Raw genomic sequence first — 20,595 nt, 5'->3', positions numbered from 1 at the left:
TCATAACATTTACGTTACCTAAGCCACCCAGATACATAACATTAAGACCCTTGAAACTGATCATGTCTCAATTTTATTGGAAGTGGAGGAATGAAATTTATTTTAGAAGTAGAGGAAATAAACTGTATTTCTCATTAGACAATTTTGTTCTCTTCTGTGGTATTCTAGATTTGCATCCTTTAGAAAAGACTGGGAAGTATCTAAATATGTCTTCTGCAGAACCAGCAACAGGTGTGTCTCAGACATGGGAGCCCCTTTGTATTCCTTCTTCCAGCACCCCCAACCCCTAGTCCATACATCCACCATAGGAAATCATCCCAAGAGAGAAAGGAGGCCCTGAAACATCAAAAAGCCCTTTTGATTAAGAGAATGCTTTTGTAGCATGACATGTAACATGTTTCATCGCCTGAAGGAATGAAAAGAAAGCAGTGACTAAGCAGAATGACTTAGAATGCTCAGAGTCTAGTTGAAGGAATGTTAGATTGCAATTTCTTCTTTTACCATGCTAAAACCAGATGGCAGGCTGAAGCATTCAGAATATCTAAAGTCTACAGAAAACCAGGGAAGAGTCATATAAATTTTGGCTGACAACAGAAGTATTTAATAAGAGGGCTGGCCCAAGGCAAAAATCAAGATGGCATATTTTGGTTTTGATTTTTTCACTGTTCTCAGAATCCCATCCTCTTCAGCATTGACCCTGCAGAAATCCATACCTTCTTCACTCAGACAGATTATCTGGATCTCTCTCTTGCCTTTAGATCTTCCCACCATTCCTAACCATAAACCCACTCAAAATCCAAACCCTTAAACCTGCTTCATGTCGGGTGCTGGGTTTGCTGCAGCCCCTTGTGTAAAGGATGACGGAGGAAGAAAGGCAGACAAGCATAAGAAAAGTGAAAGCTGTATAGACAGAATATTAACCCTACAGAAGAGGAGGAAGCAGGAAACACAAAATAAGTGACGCATCAGGAGGGGCTGGAAAATACACAGCAGCTGTGCCTGCATGATTTTTTTTTTTTTTTAAGATTTTATTTATTTGACGGACAGAGATCACAAGTAGGCAGAGAAGCAGACAGAGAGAGAGAGAGGAGGGGAGGCAGGCTCCCTGCTGAGCAGAGAGCCTGATGCAGGGCTCTATCCCAGGACCCTGGGATCATGACCTGAGCCGAAGGCAGAGGCTTTAACCCATTGAGCCACCCAGGTGCCCCCTGCATGATTTTTTGAATGACCTGGTACTACTGCGTTTATTCAGGAGACATGAAGATTTGTTCTTCACAGCAACCCTGGGTGGCTGATATTGATGCATTTATTTTATAGATGAAGAACCAGAGTTCAAAGAATCCACTAAGCAGCCTGCTCAAAGGGAAGGAACTCCTAGTTAGAGCTGAGGGGCCCTGCTGAGAGGGGAAGGGTTTTAAAGAAACATACGGAAGGAAGGGCATGTGATCGCCCATGGGGTCCTGAAAAGGGAACTTTGTGTGCTCCCCAGACTATGAATGGAATTATGAAGAAAGAGACAGTCAATCTGGAGTCCAAACTCAACTGCCTTTCCGGCAAGCCTAAATTGGATTCTGGAACCATGACTGCTGAGATGTGCTTGGTCTTGTCAAGAGGGGAGCAAGGGATATACTCTTCCTTGGCAGTCCTTGAACCATCCCTCTGGCATCCTTAGCATTCTTACTCAAAGAAAGACATTTCTTGAGCTCTTAGTATATTTCAGGCACTCAAGTAGGTACTAAATGGGAAAGTGACACCACGATGAAGGAAGTACTAAGACGTCGCCCTAGTTAGTGCAGAATTTGATGGCTCTATTCATTCTCCTCTCCACACTTAAATATTGGCTCCCTGAAGGCAATCCCAGCCAGTTTTAGCTAGCCAGATGACTGACCTTGATGACCAACATTGAAGGTCAGGTGAGGACCATAGGGCCAGTCTTATTATTAAGGGTATTTAAGGCAGTTGAGGCCCACTGGTGACCTTAGCACACATGGCTGATGCACTTCCCTATTGATCAGGACATTGATTTCCTGGAGCTGTTGTTACAAACTGCCACAAAATAGGCTATTGGAAACAACAGAAATCTATTGTTCTCACAGTTTTGGATTTAGTAGTCCAAATCTAGGTGTGGTGGGGCCATGTTCCCTCCAAAGGATCTAGAGGATATCCCTTCCTTGTCTCTTCCAGTTTCCTGAGGTTCCTGGCATTCCTTGGCATTCCTTGACTGGTGGAGGGATCGCTCCAATCTCTGCCTCTGTGGTCACATAGCCTTCTGTCTGTGTGTTTCTCTTGTGTCCCTGTGTCCCACATGTCCACATGGTCCTCTTCTTATGAGAACACAAGTTATATCTGATGAGAGGCCCATCCTTATCCAAGATGACCTCTTGTCTTAATCCTAATATGAGCTCATCTTAGCTAATTATATCTACAACATCTCTATTTCTAAATAAGGTCACATTCTAAGTACCGGTGTCTAGGATTTCAACATTGCGGGATTCAGTGGTTTCTTGATAAATGTTTGTCAGCTGACTAAATATGAGCTATTATCATCAGTATCCTGGAGGAGAAAAAGTACTCTTTTTTTTTTTAACCACAATAATTTTCTAATTGGAATGTAGTCATCCCTATCTCATATTTGGTATAGTAATTCCAACAATTAATATTGCTTTAAGACACAGAAAGATTATTATAAATAATTAAGTATAAATGATTTGGAAGCATTTTCTTCAGCCACTTTGAATGAGTGGTGCTTTTTTTTTCTTGAATTGCAAATCTATTATATGTAAATAAAATATATATTATACCACCGAATATGAAAAGCTAAATAAGGAGGGGAGGATAAAGGGGAAAAAATCCCTATACTAAGTAGCGTTTACAAATAAGGTAATTTGTGCATTTGTCTTTACACATTTTATACATGGATATATGTATATAAATGCACTTTACTTCTCTTTTATATAAAGTTACAGTCAAGAAACAAAGACAAATAAGCAAAAGTCTATACTTTAGGTGAAAATTGACTTTCTGTTTTCTTAGGGAGTGCTATTTCTCTTTATTCTATGCCCTTGATCAAATGAAGTGTATAGATTATTTAGGTTGGTAAAATCAACAGCCATCTATCAGAAGCAATAATTTGAGGCAGAATGTAAGGTCCTTTACTAACATGTTGAACCAAACATAAAATTTCAATGGGATTCACAGATAACGGGGACATTTTCAATTTCAGCAATGGTTTATCTTTCTCAGAATTCCAATGAAAATTAACTCAGCAATCCAATAAAGGGAGGAAGTTGTAATAAAATTACTGTTGGGAATATATATGAGAATTTCTTAAATAAATGATGGTACTAACACACCTTATATAGCACTGAAAAAGAATAATGCATAAGAGGATTTTCTGTGCACAATGGTAAGGGGCTTCTTGAATGGACAGTGTTGGTGCACTGCTCATGTTGGATCAACTACTCAAATTTCTCTACTCTTACACCTTACATTAATTAAAATAGAAAAATATTGGAAGAAAGTTCTAAAAACCCAGATCATGCTTAAAATGTCATGACCCCGCTTGAAACTCTGAAACTAATACAATAAATGTAATAAGGTAAGTGATCTAAAAGTGTGGCAATAGCAAACAAAGGTTAAAATGTTAACTCCAGGGTCAATCCTCTAAAAAATGGACAGCAGTGGAACGACACAGAGACAGGAAATGCTCGAGAAGTTGCTGATAGAAGCATTGTTACTAACATAATAATTTCAGTAAAGGGGGACCTCTGCTTATATGAACCATGACTTCATTACTTAATGGACAGTGATGGTATCAGCAAATGAGGTCAGCATCAGTTATAATGATATTTTCAAAATTACAAACTTTTTTCAATCTGGTGTTCTTTTGTCTACGTACCCATCTGAATCTACCTAAGTGATACTGAAAGTCATCTATTTAACGTACATATTTATAAAACTCTTCCACATGGGTAACATCTTCCTTAACTAGCAGAGCTGAAGAATTGGATATCCAGTTAGTGGATTCTTTTTTAATCCAAATAGGACATCATCTCCAGGATCAGGGTCTCTCTGGTAGGTCTCTCTGTTTCTAACTAATTCATTAATTAGCAGCTTCAGCATAGCAAATTTCTAATCTAGAAGCTAATCATTAAGAAAATATTAAAATTCAAAGAGGCTTATGAAGTAAGGGCAACTGTTCTTTAAAATAAACATGTAGGGAAAGATGATGATACATTTTATAACCTAATTCAGTATTTTCCTTTTGGCTGTCTGTGTTGCAAAAGGAATATTGATTTCTCAATGTCATTTTTTTTTTCTAGTTCCTCAAGTGCAGGCTTCAAGTGTTGTATTAGGTGTTGACTATATGGTAATAATCTGCTAGGAAGCATCTGAGGTTCACAGTAGAATTGTATCTAGAATCAGACATCATTCCTGTATCTGATTTAAGCAGAAATAAACCTTGCTAGGATTCATGCATTCTGCATTAGTGTGAATAAATAATATTTCTTTTCCCTTCTTATTTATCAGGTAACAAGCTAAACAGAAAAGGTGCCATGACTCCTGCGGACACATCCATCACTTGATTCGTACATGGAGACGGAATAAGGTAGACTGCTTTCCACAGTCAGTGTCAGAATTTGATCCCTTCTGTCTCCAGCTGAACACTCAGTATCAGATAAGTCATAGAACTGAATGTTTATATTAGAAGAATTTATCTGAGCAAATAAATAAATGCTAGAATGAGTAAAGATGTACATATTGTATCTGGAAAGGGAAAATACAGGGCTCATTTTTATTTCAAACAAAGAGTATATTGATCCTTTTGGGTTGTTTAGGATTGAAAGCTTCCTTATAATAACTGCTTTCTTAATTCCTGTGTTCATGGTGGGTTAAAAATGGAAACACATTCTTTTATCAACTCCTGTGAAGAAGGCAGGTCTATTCCCCATTCCGTTGACTGTGGGCCGGTTCTGTGACGTGCTTTGACAAAGAGAATGTGGCACCAGTGACACTGTGTGACTTCAAGCATTGGCTTCAGGTTATGTCTCACCCTCCTGTAACACTGCCTGCCCCACTGTAGCCAGTCTGGGCTGGTCTCAGTGAGGACAAGACACAAGTGGAGAGAAAGATCTCTCAGGAGAGAGGCCCAACAGCCCTGGTCAACCTGCAAGTCACTTTTAGACCCCAGTGCCATCCTCTAGACCAGGACTCCTTCTTCTATACCTTTACTCTCTGCAAATGTGTCTGTGAGCCTGACCAATCCCACATGGAGCACCAAACACACCCAGCTGGACCCAGACCACGTTGTCTGCTCAAAATTGTGAGCAAAAAAATGATGGTGGTTTTAAGTCAGGTTTTGGAGTAGCTTGTCTCATTGATATGGGTAACTGCCTGGTGTCGTTGCAGAGTTCCACGGTACTTGTCTCACGGAGATGAAGAATGAATCTTGCGGACAAAAGGGTGAAGTGAAGTAAAAGTTTACTAAGTGAAGGTGAGAATAGGAAAAGAGAGCTCCAGAGGGTGAGGGGTCCACAGTGGGTTGCCACTGAAGGCTTTTATGGTGGGTCCTTTGTAGAAAACTGACCAGGGAACTTGGTAAATACCTTGTCATGATATTTAAGACAAACAAGGTGGATTTGTTAGTTCCCTCTCTCTGGTTAATATCTTGCCTATAACATTTCTCAACTTCTGGAATTTCTGTGAGCCTGGTTACCTGTGTGTAAGCTTAGTCACCTAGCCCCCCTGACCAGCCTCACCTGTCCCTTACTCAATATGTTTCATAAAATCAATGCAAATGCCCTTGTAAAATGCTTCAAACACCCAGAAAAATGTTTGCGACCTTAAATAAAACTTGACCAAATCAGTAATTACACACACACACACACACCCCACCAGCAGCGACAGCAATAACCTGGAATTTACCAGTGGTTCTTCCTTATAATGCAGACTCAGGATCCCTTAGTTCAGATTCAAAACTTAGGAACTCAGGTGTCAGAAGTTTATAGCGACTGGTTAACAAGCTTATTAAAAACAGCCAGGGTTCAGTAAATTATCTTTAAAGCGAATCAAAGAATTTCTAAGCAGGTATGTTAAAAGGAATAAGCTTGTATAAAGAGAAGTCTCAGGCTTTGAGGTTAACCTAGCTTAAACTCCAGGCTTGCCAATTGCTAGCTCAGAGAGCTTGCTTCTACTAGGGTCGCCACTTAATATCTCTGCTCCCCCATTTGCATAAGTGAAGATAAATAGACCTGCTTTGGGGTTACAGTGAGATCTGCAGATGCAGTATACAGAATGCACTAATACTGTATCACCCACACCACAAACAGTAGTTGCTTCCCGGGGTCAGTAGTGCTGATAAATATTGGAAGCACTCTCCATGTGGCCCATTATAAGTATGCCCTTCAAAGAGGAAAAAAGAAGGTGAAAATATATATGAAATACATAAAATGAATATCTAACATAACATAAAAATATATAAAACAGTGAGTTCAAGTTCCATGTTGGGTATAGATATATATATGACATAAATGAAGAAATAAAAGTAAACATAAAAATTCATTTCATAATGGATTGTAAGTTTTTATCAGTGCCAGAAGAATAATACATATATTATAATAGTATTTTTTTTTCTGAGTTACTTTTTTTTTTAATTGGAATTTTAGTTAGTTAACATTCAGAGCAATATTGGTTTCAGGAGCAGACTTCAGTGATTCATCACACACAACACCCAGTGCTCATCACATTAATAATAGAGGTCGTTAAGGTTGACAGTAAGTCAGCAGCATCAGCTGGGTGGTCTTCCCAGAGCTGCCCACGCCACTGTGGCTCTCAGGCCAATCCCTCACATCTTTGCTTCAGACACTCAAGACGGAAGAGGGAGTGTACAGAACCCCCACGGTGCAAGCAGAAGTTCTAGACCAGCTGCTAGATCGATCTGGGCTTCTAATCCGTGTTCTTACAAATCTCAGTGATTCCTGCCCTATCTCCTTAGGAAAAGTACAGTAACCCCTGTGTTGCCAGTGAGCTCATCAGGGTAAACACAGAACCTCCAGGAAGCACGCACCACTCAGGTCTGAATGATGCAAAGATGTCTCCTTCACAGCGCATCCTGGACCCTGAGAAAGGGTGGCACCTGTGTGCGACATGTCTTTCACTCACTTTAAAATACAGACATGCTTTTTTTTTTTTTTTTTTTTTTAATAGAATTGAGCCAACGTGAAGGTCTGGATCTGTCATACTGTTTTGCAGGGGACCAGAATGATCGAGGAATGCAGAGCGTATTATTTTACAGAAAGGCCAAAATCTTGGAGATTTTCCAGTTTTATTTTGTGATCAGTTTCTCAGCATTATTAATAAACACCATCAATAACGTGCAAATAACTGTGGTCCAAGGTTTATGGAACACACATTATTTACATAATAAAATTTTATTACAGAAATGATATATTTACAAATATTAAAATCTTTCTTACCTCTACTAAACTCTGCAAGTTATTCTTAGCTTTTAAAGCATTTTCATATCCAGCCTAGACATATAGCCATATAGTCATGCTAATTTATGCCTATTGTGGAAATGCAAAAACACTAATTAGCATGAAAATTGCCATGAATGGGAGATGGGAAATGTGTTTTATAACGGGAATTTAGACGTATCACAAGTTGATAAATGTGTTACCTGTTTAAACATCCCATTTGCGTGCAGAAAGGCACGCATCTATATCTTACAATTTTAAAACAGTTTATCTATCCAGACGATTGGTTCGTTCTTTATAAATTATCCTTTACAAAGGCAATATATCTCTTTCCCTGCTGTGTTATCAACATATGCACACTAAGTACTATAAAGGCGGTCAGATGGTTATTTATTCCCTCTTAACCATTAAGACGTGCCTTCTTACTATTTTTTGTTGTCTTTGACATCAGAGAGACCATTAAATAGAACTTACTACACTATTCTTAGGGGGATATTATACTTTAGGTTCTGCTTGTTGGTTAGGAAACTAGAGGATAGCAATCAAAACAGGAATCAGTTTATACGCAGTTGCGGGGCTTTCTGCCGCTCTAATAAGACACCTATCTTGGTTTTTTTTAAATAGTAGTTCCCTACTTAATGTAAAGTACTTGCGACATTTGGGACTCACTAAATTAAAACAGCAATGCAACATCACCCTCACTGAAGAAGCCTGGTGCTTGGTGCTTGGAAAGCATGTTGCGGATCCTGAATTTAAATGCATGCATTGTATTGCTCCAGGCTAGCCAAAGAAATGATGTGACTTTCTTATGGCTGGAAACTGGAAGAAAGAAACCTTCCAACATTTCTTTGCCCTCCTTAGATGTGGCTTCAATGATCACCTCTCTAGCTTTCTCAGCTATTCCCATGAAACCCTTGTTTTCTTCTCTGCCTTCCAACACCCCTCTTTTCTTGGTTTCCAAACAGTGAAATTGACTTGACTGATCCACTTGTTCTATCTCCAAAGCATGGTGGTCTCCACCGTGTGGAGGCTATTATACAGTCAAGGGAGAACCAGAGTGACCCATGGGGGGACAAGAAGGAAATGCAGAACTTCCGCTGACCCCCTGTCACCTGAAATAAACACACACTGTCCTCTGCAACTGTGTGATGCACAGGTGGACACCGGCACATTCACCTGGTCGAAGCCCCGGCTGGGCTCATGCTTTCAGGGAGGAGGGTGTCCCAAAGGACGAACCTGAGCACCCAAGGCAGGGGGCTGATCACTGGCTCCCTGGCTACATTTGCCTATTTTCTTAGAGTTTATGGTTTTAAGTGCCATCACTTAAGAAGGCAGAAGATGTTGTGTGATTTAATTTTAACTAAATTGATCTTTATAAAACAATTTTTAGTTATAGAAGATTCTTGAAAAGAAGCCACAACAGAGAAGGGCAAAGCTGATGTTTCACAAAAATGCACACAGTTTTTGCATGAGTCCAGCTTTCTCTCCAAAAAGTTGGGCATTGTGTGACTGGTTACGGAAGGTGAGGTAGCAGGAAAAAGGCACAGCCTGATACATTTTGTTTAATGGGAACCTTCAGCTCTGCAGCACAATTAACTAAGTGGCAATCTATGAAACTGGATATAAATCCACCAAAAAATTATTACCACTGCTGGAAACACGGGTTGACATCCAAGACGATAAGCAATGACAGGGCCCTGTGTGTAGATTATGCCATGAGATACCCTTACTTCATGATGGTATGAGTCACACACACAGCACGTAGAGCCTGAAGACAAACCTCCACAATTTTTTCGGCAATGTTAGCGAAATTGTGTGAATCTTCATGTTAAATGTTTGCAAGGGCTTTGTTGGTTTTGTAAACACATTTTTGCAGTCCTACAGGCAATCATCTGTAAACATCAAAAGGGTGCTATCATGGGTAATGACAAGGACATCTGATAGAGTTTAGTGAAGCTATCCTATACCGAGGTCTACTCCATTTTTGTGTCAACAAGGTGACTGTTGAAAATAAAGACTCTTGACCTACTCTTAGAGAATCCTGCTGCAAACCATCAGACGATCCCACACTGAGAAAATGTTTCCTTGAAAAACCTCCTGATTGGTCCTGGTACAGCGTGTTTGTTTTGTGGAACACTAGATGTGTTCTTCTTGCCACGTGTTCTACAGATGGTTGGAAAAGTTGAATAGAGGACCTTCAAAGTCAGCTGAAGAAGAGTGTAGTAACCGGGGTCTAACCAGAGTGAAATGGGAGAAACCACTCAAAGTTCTTCAGTAACAGAAGTAGCTTTTTTTGTTTGTTTGTTTGTTGTTTTTGTTTTTGGGTTTTTTTTTAAGATTTTATTTATTTATTTGACAGGCAGAGATCACAAGTAGGCAGAGAGAGAGGAGGAAGCAGGGTCCCTGCTGAGCAGAGAGCCTGATGCGGGGCTCGATCCCAGGACCCTGGGATCATGACCTGAGCTGAAGGCAGAGGCTTTAACCCACTGAGCTACCCAGGTGCCCCCAGAAGTAGCTTCTTAAACAAACAAAGTATCTCGATCTTTCCAAGCCTGTAATTGTTCCCTAGTCCATTTACAAATACTGGTTAAAGAAATCCCACAGGTAAATAAGGGATCATTTCCAAAACGATAGAGAGCCATCAAGCACGTGAGCAGACAAAATAATCCCAAATGTTCAGCTCTGGTACTCTCTATTGAAAGAGGTTTTGAAAATGATTGCATCCTTCTCATGTGTATTAGAAGGTACTTAAATACCAGGTATGGCTTTTAAAGACAATACTTATCTTTTAAAAGCTCATTGAAAGCCATTACTGGGATATATAAGAGTTCTAGTCCCTTTGCCTCTACCAAAATGGAAACAGCTTTGGGCAGTTACATGAAATCATAGGGTCTCAAGTTGATATTGGAAAATAACTAACAGATTTGGGAAATATATTTATGGCTATCAGTCTAATTAGAAAAGCTAAATTTAGGGTCAGTTGCACATCCAATTAAAACAATACAGAATGACAAAAACATGGCAGTTATGATAGGTTAATGTCTGTACTTCTCATAAAGGTTAATATCTGTGCCTCTCAGCTGTAATGTATAGTTATTCCTCTCAGCTGTAATGTATAGTTATTTTTCTGAATCTAAGCCTCTAAAACATTGCATGAGTTTATCCGGTCACTAGGCCTTGGTTTCATTATTTTTATGGTAAGAATAGCAGTGCCACCCAAGCCATAAATTTGTTGTGAAGATAAAATGAGGTTTTGTGTATAAAAATATTCTCAAATGTACATATATATAAAGCCCCACAGAAAGAGTACATACATATAAAATTTTACTTACACAAAAGGAGACACGTGGAATAAATTATTTGTAATATTTGTTAAATAATTTGGATCCTAGAGGCCGATTCTAGATCTATCATAGAACTCTTTTGGCTTGAAGTCAAAAAAACTTGAATATTAATACCCAACATACCTCTTGCTAATGACAGAACACTACATGATAGATATTCTTGTCCATTTCATGTGTAACTATCTTTTCTAAGTTACAAATATGTAATAGGTAGTGAGCCTCAGAAATTCTTCACGTTTCTGGAGGTTCTCTGATACTTGCTGCTTTAAACATTATTCTTTGTCTAGTACTCTGTTACTTTCACTATTGCATGAAGAAGCTTTGCCCTGAGAACTCGCATAGAGCAGTGACTGATGAAAACATAGTCTTACCAGAAATACTACTGTAACAGGGATAACTATTTGCTTAGAAGAAAAAGTTCTCTTTCTCCGTGCCCAGAGACATAAAGCTTTCAGAATAGTGTGCCGTGGCAGAAATGGTAAATTTTTGACTGAGCAAATTTTGCATCTGCCAGTATTCTAGCCTAAATTTTATATCTAAATCACGTGTGGTTCTAAATCCCCACAATCCTGTGTGCAAGCTTCTGGATGCACCTGCTCTGTGGTAGGAAGTGCGTATAGTCCTCAAGGTCCCTGTGATGGACTCTGGATAAAGGCTGGAGCTGATTCTCCCACAATAATTGTAGCGAGCAGTGAGCCAGCCCCGGGCACGTGTGCAGAGAGAGGAACACGTCGTCCTTATCGACTCTGTTGACAAAATGCTTCGTCACTATTTATTAAAAAAGAAAAAAAAAATCCCTGTGTTCAAGTCATTTGTCTTGAGTTTAAATAGGAGGCCACTATCAGGAGTATTCGAGTTTAAACCTCCCACTTGTCACATTGCTTTCTCTTCATTTAAAAAAAAATTAGGTTTGAACTTGTGCATTTTTAGACAGTTCTGTTCATTCAGTATATAGCTAAATGAGGCGTGCGTTCCAGATGTGTGTGTCTTGTTTTTAGTAATAGAATCTGTCTGGTAAACTAGTTGTCTCTTGCTTAGCATATTTTATTTATGGTGAGGAAAAACCTTTTAATGACTCGTAGCAGCATCCAATTCATAAATTGCATTAACGTTAGTTCAAAAAGAGAACTGCTGTTTCAGAGGCCAATAGTCTGTAATGATGCTAAAATTAGTTTGTATCATTCTGGATAAAAAAAAAAAAAAGTGAAACATCCTTATATCATAAATAATGCACATTACAATCAGCTCACTACACACAAGCCAGTGGAGATAAAAGTCAGGATCTTGGTGCCAAAAGGGGCCCCGCAGGAATTAGGAGGAAAGAAATCTTTAATTAAAGAAGCATTAGGGTTAGTAAGTTCTCTGTGGACCAATAACTAGAGAATGAAGACAATCACTCACACACACACACACACACACACACACACACACACACACACTGAGCGGGACCTAATGGGCCACCCAGCCCGTAGCCACGGTGCCCTCCTTATGTCCGAGGCATTGAGCCTTCGTCTCTGACGGACCTCTGCGGCCCAGAGGTGTTTACTTGCAAGACTGCCTGTGCACCGATTGCCAGGCGATTAGCAATGACCTCCATTAATTAACTGAAAATACATGTAAAACGCAGTCAGATCTCAGGAAACCGTTGTTCTGGGCCTGACAGTAGTTAAGGTTTCTCTTTTCCATTCCAATTACTGTGTGTTTGTTTTCTCTAAACGCATTTCTGAAAAGAGACGGCGCTGTGAGTTTCAGGCCTTGCCGCCTCGGTGGCCCGGCGCTCCCTCTGTCCGGGACACTGAAATGAGACGCGCTTCGGCTGCTCCTGCCGCATCCCACTGTGCTAAGCCAGATGTGGTGACAGGCTGCAGCCGGCTAGGGTTCTGGGGCAATTTTCCCCATAAATCTCCCCTCTGGTGTTCTGCCTCCCCGCACTTCGGTGTCCCAGCGATCCACACCTAAACAGATCAGCTCGAAAGCGTGCTGTAAACCACCCCAAAGGCCTCTGTGGGGTCCCATTTGTAGCAGGTGCAAAACATTAACCTGCGTCTTAGCCAGCGTCTAAGGTGAAAATCTCTGTCTGGTGGGCTACCCAGACCTCAGCCTGACATGCTGTCGTTTCACATCTTTGTTCACCCACAGATCCCCGAACTCTGTGCGCTGCTCCATCTGTAGCACATCCGAAGGCTGAAACGTGTCCACGGCCCTGTCCCCTCTTTCCGTAACAGTTTCCCTGCGCTTTGATCTCCAGCACCCACTTCTTCTCTCTTTACTACAGCATGGGGCGGGCGCCTGGTCAGCACAGCGACAGCTCCCACCACTGTTCCTGCCCAGGATGTGGATCACCGCAGAGAGTCCCTGGAGATCGTCCCGGGACCTCAATGACTTCAGCCACTGCAAGCGTGCTTTTAGAGTCTGTCTTTTTCTCCGAAAGACATAGCCAGAAGCCTGAAAATTCCTCCAACTCTTCCTGAGCAATCCGACCCATCCAACTGTTTTGGGTGCTTCTGTTGTCTCCTCCTCTGGTGTTCAAACCTATGGGAGACGTGAAGGCGGCGCTCAGAGGTTATCATCGCGCTTATCTACGGCAGGAGGGAGGCGGGCGTCCAGCCAGCGTTTCTTAAGCGGTTGCAAGGACAGGCTAGGACCCCACGTTCCTTGATGCCCCGTCCCCGACACACTTGCAGGATGGGCTCTAAATGGGTTCACGAAAGGCACGTGGTTACTTCATAAATACATATAAAAATTGTGTTTTTTTCCTTACAACGACCTTGTTCGTGAACTCTCTTGGGGTTATCTCCGAGCCTCAGCACGCTCTTCGGGGCAATAAACAAATCAGCCCAGATCATCTCAAGAGACCTTCCTGGAAACAACTGATCACTGTGTAGGTCCGGGTCCCTGTGCACAGATGGTTGGGGTTCGCTGAGGCTTGAACCCCTGCGGCACAGCGTGAAGCCGGTGGGCTCGGCCAGAAGGAGAGCCAGGTTGCAGGTGGCTCCGACTGACCACGGAAGGTAGCGCCTGGAGAAGTCGAAGGGAAATTCACTCATGCAGTGCTTGCCACACATAACCCTCCACTTTTCTTTTTTTAAAATGTTATTTTATTGTGGAAGGGACATAATGTGAGATCTGCCTTCTTACTAAATGTTTAAGTGCTCAGTGAGTTATTGGGGACTGTGGGCACAGCGCTGGCCAGCACGTCTCCAGAACTTTCTCATCTTGCCTGACCGAAACTTTACGCCTGTTGATTAGTGTCTCTTTACTAAAGGAAGAGGATTTAGATGGTATTAGGTAACAAAGGTCCTTATTTTAGAGCTGAAGAAAATGAGACTCGAAAAGGAGAAGGAATTTGCTAGAAGCAGTTTTGTGGCAGAAGTGCTACTAATACACAAATAGGAGTCCCCACACGCCCCACCCCCAGTCGTCTCCCGGGGACACAAAATGAGGTGATCTGGGCCCACAAGTCTCAGGGGCACTTTTCTGTAAGTGGGGGAGGTCATGTTTTATCAGGTTCTGAATAGCTTCCCAGGCGCTGGTGGCTGTGCCTTCCAAGTTCTTGTAGAAAATTAGGGGTGCCTGGGTGGCTCAGGTCATGATCTCCGAGTCCTGGGATCAAGCCCTACACTCCCTGTTCAGGGGGGAGTCTGCTTCTGCCACTCCCTCTCCCCCTGCCTTTCTCTCTCAAATAAATAAGTAAAATATATTTTTTTAATTGTTCTTATTTAGGAAAAAAAAAAGTATGATGCTTTAATACTAACAGCAAACCCAATGTAACTCATGCAGTATTTTAAAAAATCCCTGTTTTGATTTAGGAAAAAGAAACACAATTTGAGTACATGTTGTACCTATATGCATCCGTGATACGCATATGCGCAAATATGTGTTTGGTATTTTCTTTAGATAGATCCATGAAAAAATCAATATAACTTCTGGTAATTAAGTAACATTGAGGAAAAAAATTTTTTTGACCTTCTTTTCATTTTGCCTTCTACAACTTCCATTTTGAGAATCGATCGTTGTTTTTTTTTAAAAAAAATCTCATTTTAAACCAGAGAAAACATTTCCTTTTTGGGACATAACCTATCAATCTGTTTCCACCTCAAGGAGTTGCAAAATAGATGACTTCACGACAAACATATAAACCCAGTAACCTGTGATTCCGGTAGGAATGCAGCATCCGTATCGATGACTCATTTCTGCTGCACTCTGCTAAATCCGATACTTAGCACTCAGCCAGGGGCAGGGGTGGGGGGCGGGGGGCATCAGGAAAGAACAAATTTATGACCAGGTTGCCTTCTCTCCACAAAAGTCTTCCTTTTAAATAATCCACAGGATGTAACCTATGGCTCCAGATGGAGCCTACAGAATTCTGTTGATGTGAGCAAGCAAGCAGGGACAACCATGCATATGCCTAAATCTTTAGATTTAAGATGAAAAGGGTGTCGTCAGAAATACGGTGTGCAAGACAGATGTGACATGAGTTCTGAAAAATAAACACCCGATAAGCACTCGTGCATGAAGAATTATGTAAATACAGAACTTCAAGGATTCTGCACCCCATTTAAACAGTCGCTGTAATTGTTGGTTTTGCATGCATCTCTGTGGATGGGATATGCAGAATCCTCTCTACTTGGCAAAAACTGAGTTTGCAACAGTTCAGTGTCTGTCTATCCCAATAGATGAGCTCTCATGATGGGGTCAGCAGAAGACTTCTGGTATTATAAATGCATTGGCTTAATGTGGAAGCAAGGGTGTGCATGCATTTTCTCTGAGGGATTTTGCAAGCGTAGAGCATAAGGTCTATACTCAATTATGTTCACCAATGGAAATGGGGGTATATTGTAGAGGAGTGTAATCTTTAGGACATTAATAAAGTCAATATTTTAAAAAAGAATAATAGTTTCCAAGTTATAATAATGCTCTAAGGCATCAATTATTCATTCATCATATAATTATTGAGTGACTTCCTATGTCATGCAGTGACAGTCTGATGAGTGGCATCAGAGATGAATAAGACGTGGCCATTTGCCCTCAAGAAACACAGAATTTCGTGGCAAACACAGACACGGAGTGAATAAAACCACTGCTACGGTAGAGACCAAGTGTTCCAGAACTCAGAGAAGAGAGCTTTTTCTATGGGAGATTTAGAAAACATATATATGTATATATCTGGGGAAGTATTTGGGGAAGGAATGGGTCAGCATAGTTCCAGGCAGAGAAGTAAACAAAGCATGGGAACCCGCCTGTATAGAGAACAGGGCAGTGATGCTAAGGGGTGTCCCGGAGAAGAATGGCGCAGGTGAGAACAAGGGAGCACCTGAGGAACGCATCGACGGACATCGTGCAGATATCCAGGCGCTTGCAGATAAGGGGAGGGAAGGACGGCGCTTCAAGCTGCTCCTGTCTGTGTCTTCCGGGCAGACAGCCTTGAGAACACTGCCCCAGCGTAGGAAAATGTTTGGAAGCAAGAGACTGGTAAAGGGATAAAGGTACAGACTCTGGGAGTAGTTGACCAAAGCAGCTCCATCTGATATAATGTAGCTGAGAAGCCCTGGGTAGTCACCTCATGGTAGACAATAAATATGAAAGCAGACTGCTCTCAGAAAGGTATCGGCCATGTCCATTTCGCTCTACCCAACGGACATGTTTCCATCCTTTTCTTACCAGTAGCATTCAACATTGTTGACTGCTGCTTCATTTTGAAATACTTCTTTCTTCCATGAAACTCTGCTCTCTTGTTGTCCATTCCTTCTCTACTGCCCACTCCTTCTCAACACACTATTTCATGCACAATCTTTAAGAGTCAAGTTCCTTAGAGTTTGGTACTGGAAGCTTTTAATATCTACTCTTGTCCATAAGATTCCATGCACCGCAACAGCTTCATGTTGCACCCAGATGCTGATGAGTCCCAAATGTGTGTCTCCCTGGGGCTTCAGACCTGCTTATCCAATGACCAAGCTGACATCTCCCTTGTGAATGGCTCATAGGGGTCTCAAATAATGTGTATACTCCTGATAATTTTTCTCAAAACCAGATTCTTTCCCAAGATTCTGTATCTGTAAATTTTCATTCCATCAACCCTAATGGTAATGCCAAAAGCCTTATAGTTACCCTTGACTTGTGTAACTCCCTTCTTCTGACCCAATCCAGGTATTAGCAGTGTGAATGCCAAAATATATCATCACCCATCCGTCTCGTCCGTTTCCCCAGTATCCACCCTACTCCATCTGCAAGTCTCTGGAAGCTACAGCTTCAAAACAGCTTTCTTCTTCTTCTTTTTTAAAATATTTTATTTATTTATTTATCGGGGGGGGGGGGCACAAGCAGGGGGATCAGCAACCAGAGGGAGAAACAGGCTCCCTGCTGAGCAAGGAGCCGGATGCTGGACTCGATCCCCGGACCCTGGGATCATGACCTGAACTGAAGGCAGTCGCTTAACCCACTGAGCCACCCAGGCATCCCCTGCAACGGCTCTCTGAGTGCCTTTCCTGGCTTGTCTGGACTTCCTGACTCGTCTCATTCTAGCCTGTCTCTCCTCTGCTAGGTGGAAAAACAAACAGAGTTGACTTTCCAAGAAGTATAAAATCCCAAATCCTTCACTTGCCTTGCATCATCCTGTGTCTCTCCCAACACCACCTTCCCAGGCTCACCTCACAGAAATACCCACTTCTCCCCTGTGGGTCTTTAGGTTCTTCCAAGGTCCCTTTTAGAGCCTTTAGACACCTGATCTTCCCGCCAGGCAGTCTCTCCTCTCTCCTGGCCTCTCTTGCTCCTGTGTGAGCTGCCGCTCAAGCTCCTCAGCTCAGGTTTTCCTCTAGGTGTCCTTTCTAATACGAATTACTTCAACGAAATCCTTCCTTTATTCTTTCTTGTATTATCTCTCTTCTGTGTGATTACGTGGTTGCGTCCCCCGTCGGAGTGTCAGGAACACGTGTGGTTTGTTCACCGCCGCAGACCCCTCCCTTCCCAGCACACAGTTCCTGGCACCCAGTGCACCGGGACAGTTTAAAGGTAGGAGAGAAGAAGGAAAATAGGGAGGGCAAGAGAGGAGAGACAGGGACAGACAAGAAGCAAGAACCTGACAAATACGTTAGGTCGGACACTAAGTGTGGCTCCAACCAAACAACGTGCCAGACCAGGTCGCCCTCACGAACAAAGCTGGAAGGAGGGGGCGCCTGGGTGGCTCAGTGGGCTAAAGCCTCTGGGGTTGTGATCCCAGGGTGCTATGAGGGATCTATGAGGACTGTGAATTGTGTAAACCTGGCCAATCACAGACCTGTACCCCAGGGGATAAAAATATGCTATACGTTTGTTTAAAAAATTAAATGTAGGGGCACCTGGGTGGCTCAGTGGGTTAAAGCCTCTGCTTTCGGCTCAGGTTGATCCCAGGGTCCTGGGATCCAGCCCTGCATCCGGCTCTCTGCTCAGCAGGGAGCCTGCTTCCCCCTCTCTCTCTGCCTGCCTCTCTGCCTACTTGTGATCTCTGTCTGTCAAATAAATAATAAACAAAATCTTTGAAAAATAATAAAAAAATAAACAAATGTAATGTAATAAAATAATAAAATAATAAATAAATAAATAAAATAGGGATCTAAAAAGGGATGAAGCAAACAAAATGCAAGACAATGGTCAACAATTGAGGGGCTCAGTCATTTCATGAAATGTCAACGGTTTCTATACTCCGATGAAAAAAAAATTGATTAGATTGCATCAATACGAACATACACACAGAATGATGGGCTGCTTCGAGGAGATGCAGAATCAGCTCACGAAGGCAGAAACAAAATTCGGTAGTATTGAACACCTAAAATTGTACAACTCTTCCAGGGATCGAGCCCTGCACCAGGCTCTCTGCTCAGCGGGGAGCCTGCTTCCCTCTCTCTCTGCCTGCATTTCTGCCTATGTCTGTCTGTGAAATAAATAAAATCTTAAAAATAAATAAATAAGTAAATAAAAAGCTGGAAGGGGGTTAACACATGTAAAAGGGAGGATAGGAGCCTACAGGGCCAGAACTAACGCCCCTCACAGATCACAGGTCCTTCGGGATCCATTAGACCAGAAGAGTCCGTGATCCCCCAGAACACCGGGGAACCGGCTGAAGGCCTGACCACAAGTGGGAATGCCGGAGTGAAAGACACGGACACGCGGAGCTTACGGGCGTCCACGGACATGGCGCGTGCGCAGAAACAGCAGGACGCTCGACCGCCGCGGGGCGGGGCCCGGAGTGAGGGGGCGGGCCCGGAGCGAGGGGGCGGGGCCCGGAGTGAGGGGCGGGGCCCGGAGCGAGGGGGCGGGGCCCGGGGTGAGGGGGCGGGCCCGGAGCGAGGGGGCGGGGCCCGGGGTGAGGGGGCGGGCCCGGAGCGAGGGGGCGGGGCCCGGGGTGAGGGGGCGGGCCCGGAGCGAGGGGGCGGGTCACCGACGAGGACCGGCCTGCGCCCGGGCAGCGGACCGGGCTGATCGCGAGGCCCTGCGGTGCGGGTGGATGGCAGACAGAGTCACCTCCTGCGGGGAAGCTCTCCGAGATCCGCCTTCTGATCGCCGGTCCCCAGCGACGGGGTTCCCAGGGCTTCAGCGGGCCTGGGGACAGGAGGAAGGAACGGCGGGAGGGACGAGGGCCAGGGAAAGGCTTTAAGTGTGTCTAAGTTCTGCGACTACAGACGGTAGTATTTAGCCCAGAGTTTTTTGATAGGAGATAAAATACGCATTTTCTCACGTTATCCTTCATGGGCTGGACCCTCCGACACAGTTTGTCCCCCCCTTGACGCACCCGCGGGAGAGCTGTCGTTCGGGGTGACCCCAAGCCCCGTGGCGCGTTCAGTAGCACTTGGGGCTGTTAACAGTCACGTCCATGGTCTCCCTCCCACCTACAGGAAGTCTGAGAGTCAGGCAGATGTGTGGCCCAAAACACGCTCCATTCTCCGACAGTCCAATTATCCGATCATGCTGGTTAGCCCCTTCCGTCGCCACGAGTGGGGAAGATAGAAAGGGGAAATCTGGCCGCGTTTCATGGGATTTCTCTCAGATTGGACATTCTGGCACAGGAGGCTCTTGTCATTTTTTTTTTTTTAAAGATTTTGTTTATTTTATTTGACAGAGAGAGATCACAAGTAGGTAGAGAGGCAGACAGAGACAGAGGGGGAAGCAGGCTCCCTGCTGAGCAGAGAGCCCGATGCGGGGCTCGATCCCAGGACCCTGGGATCATGGCCTGAGCCGAAGGCAGCGGCTTAATCCACTGAGCCACCCAGGCGCCCCGGCTCTTGTCATTTTAAGAAGAAATATCTTCGTGTCAAAAAAAAAAAATACAAAGGAGCGAAGAGAAAATAAAAACTGAATTTTGGAATTAAGCTTATCTTTACAATTTTTATAAGCCTTCAACTCTCTGGCATACCACAGTTTACACCCACTGACATGTCACTGCCCACATTTCTCTGCATTTTTATCTTTAAAAACATATTTAAGAACCCACATCTTAGAAAAGTAGCAACTAAAGGATTTTTTATTTCTTTAATTCCATACCAGATACAAATAAAATAACATTTTATCTTAAAACAAATAAGTAATTTATATGAATTATTTTTAAAATAGAAACAACATCAATCTGTATAAGATAATTTAGGCATGGTTTTGCCTGAGTTTGTCCATGTGGACATGACGTGTGTGTGATGTGCATATGTGTGTGTGTATGTCTGTGTGTGTGTGTGGGTTTGTGTGTGTGAGAGAGAGAGAGTCAATGAACTTTCACGACTGATCCCGAAACCATGTTTAGAGATTAGTTCTTG

General features: G+C 42.9%; 1 protein-coding gene across 1 annotated transcript; it reads left to right on the top strand.

Annotated features, from left to right (window-relative positions):
- The first annotated feature begins 16,081 nt into the window (after positions 1–16,081).
- Positions 16,082–19,273, top strand: LOC116572290 (translation initiation factor IF-2-like). The gene is made up of 2 exons (XM_032311178.1): positions 16,082–16,291; positions 18,845–19,273. The coding sequence occupies exons 1-2, from the start codon at positions 16,082–16,084 to the stop codon at positions 19,271–19,273; spliced, it is 639 nt and encodes a 212-aa protein (XP_032167069.1).
- Positions 19,274–20,595: the final 1,322 nt, after the last annotated feature.

This window comes from Mustela erminea, chromosome 13, assembly GCF_009829155.1.
Source record: "Mustela erminea isolate mMusErm1 chromosome 13, mMusErm1.Pri, whole genome shotgun sequence".
Taxonomy (NCBI): Eukaryota; Metazoa; Chordata; class Mammalia; order Carnivora; family Mustelidae; genus Mustela; species Mustela erminea.
The sequence above is the reverse complement of the archived record's forward strand: the minus strand, read 5'-3'. Positions and strand labels throughout refer to the sequence as shown.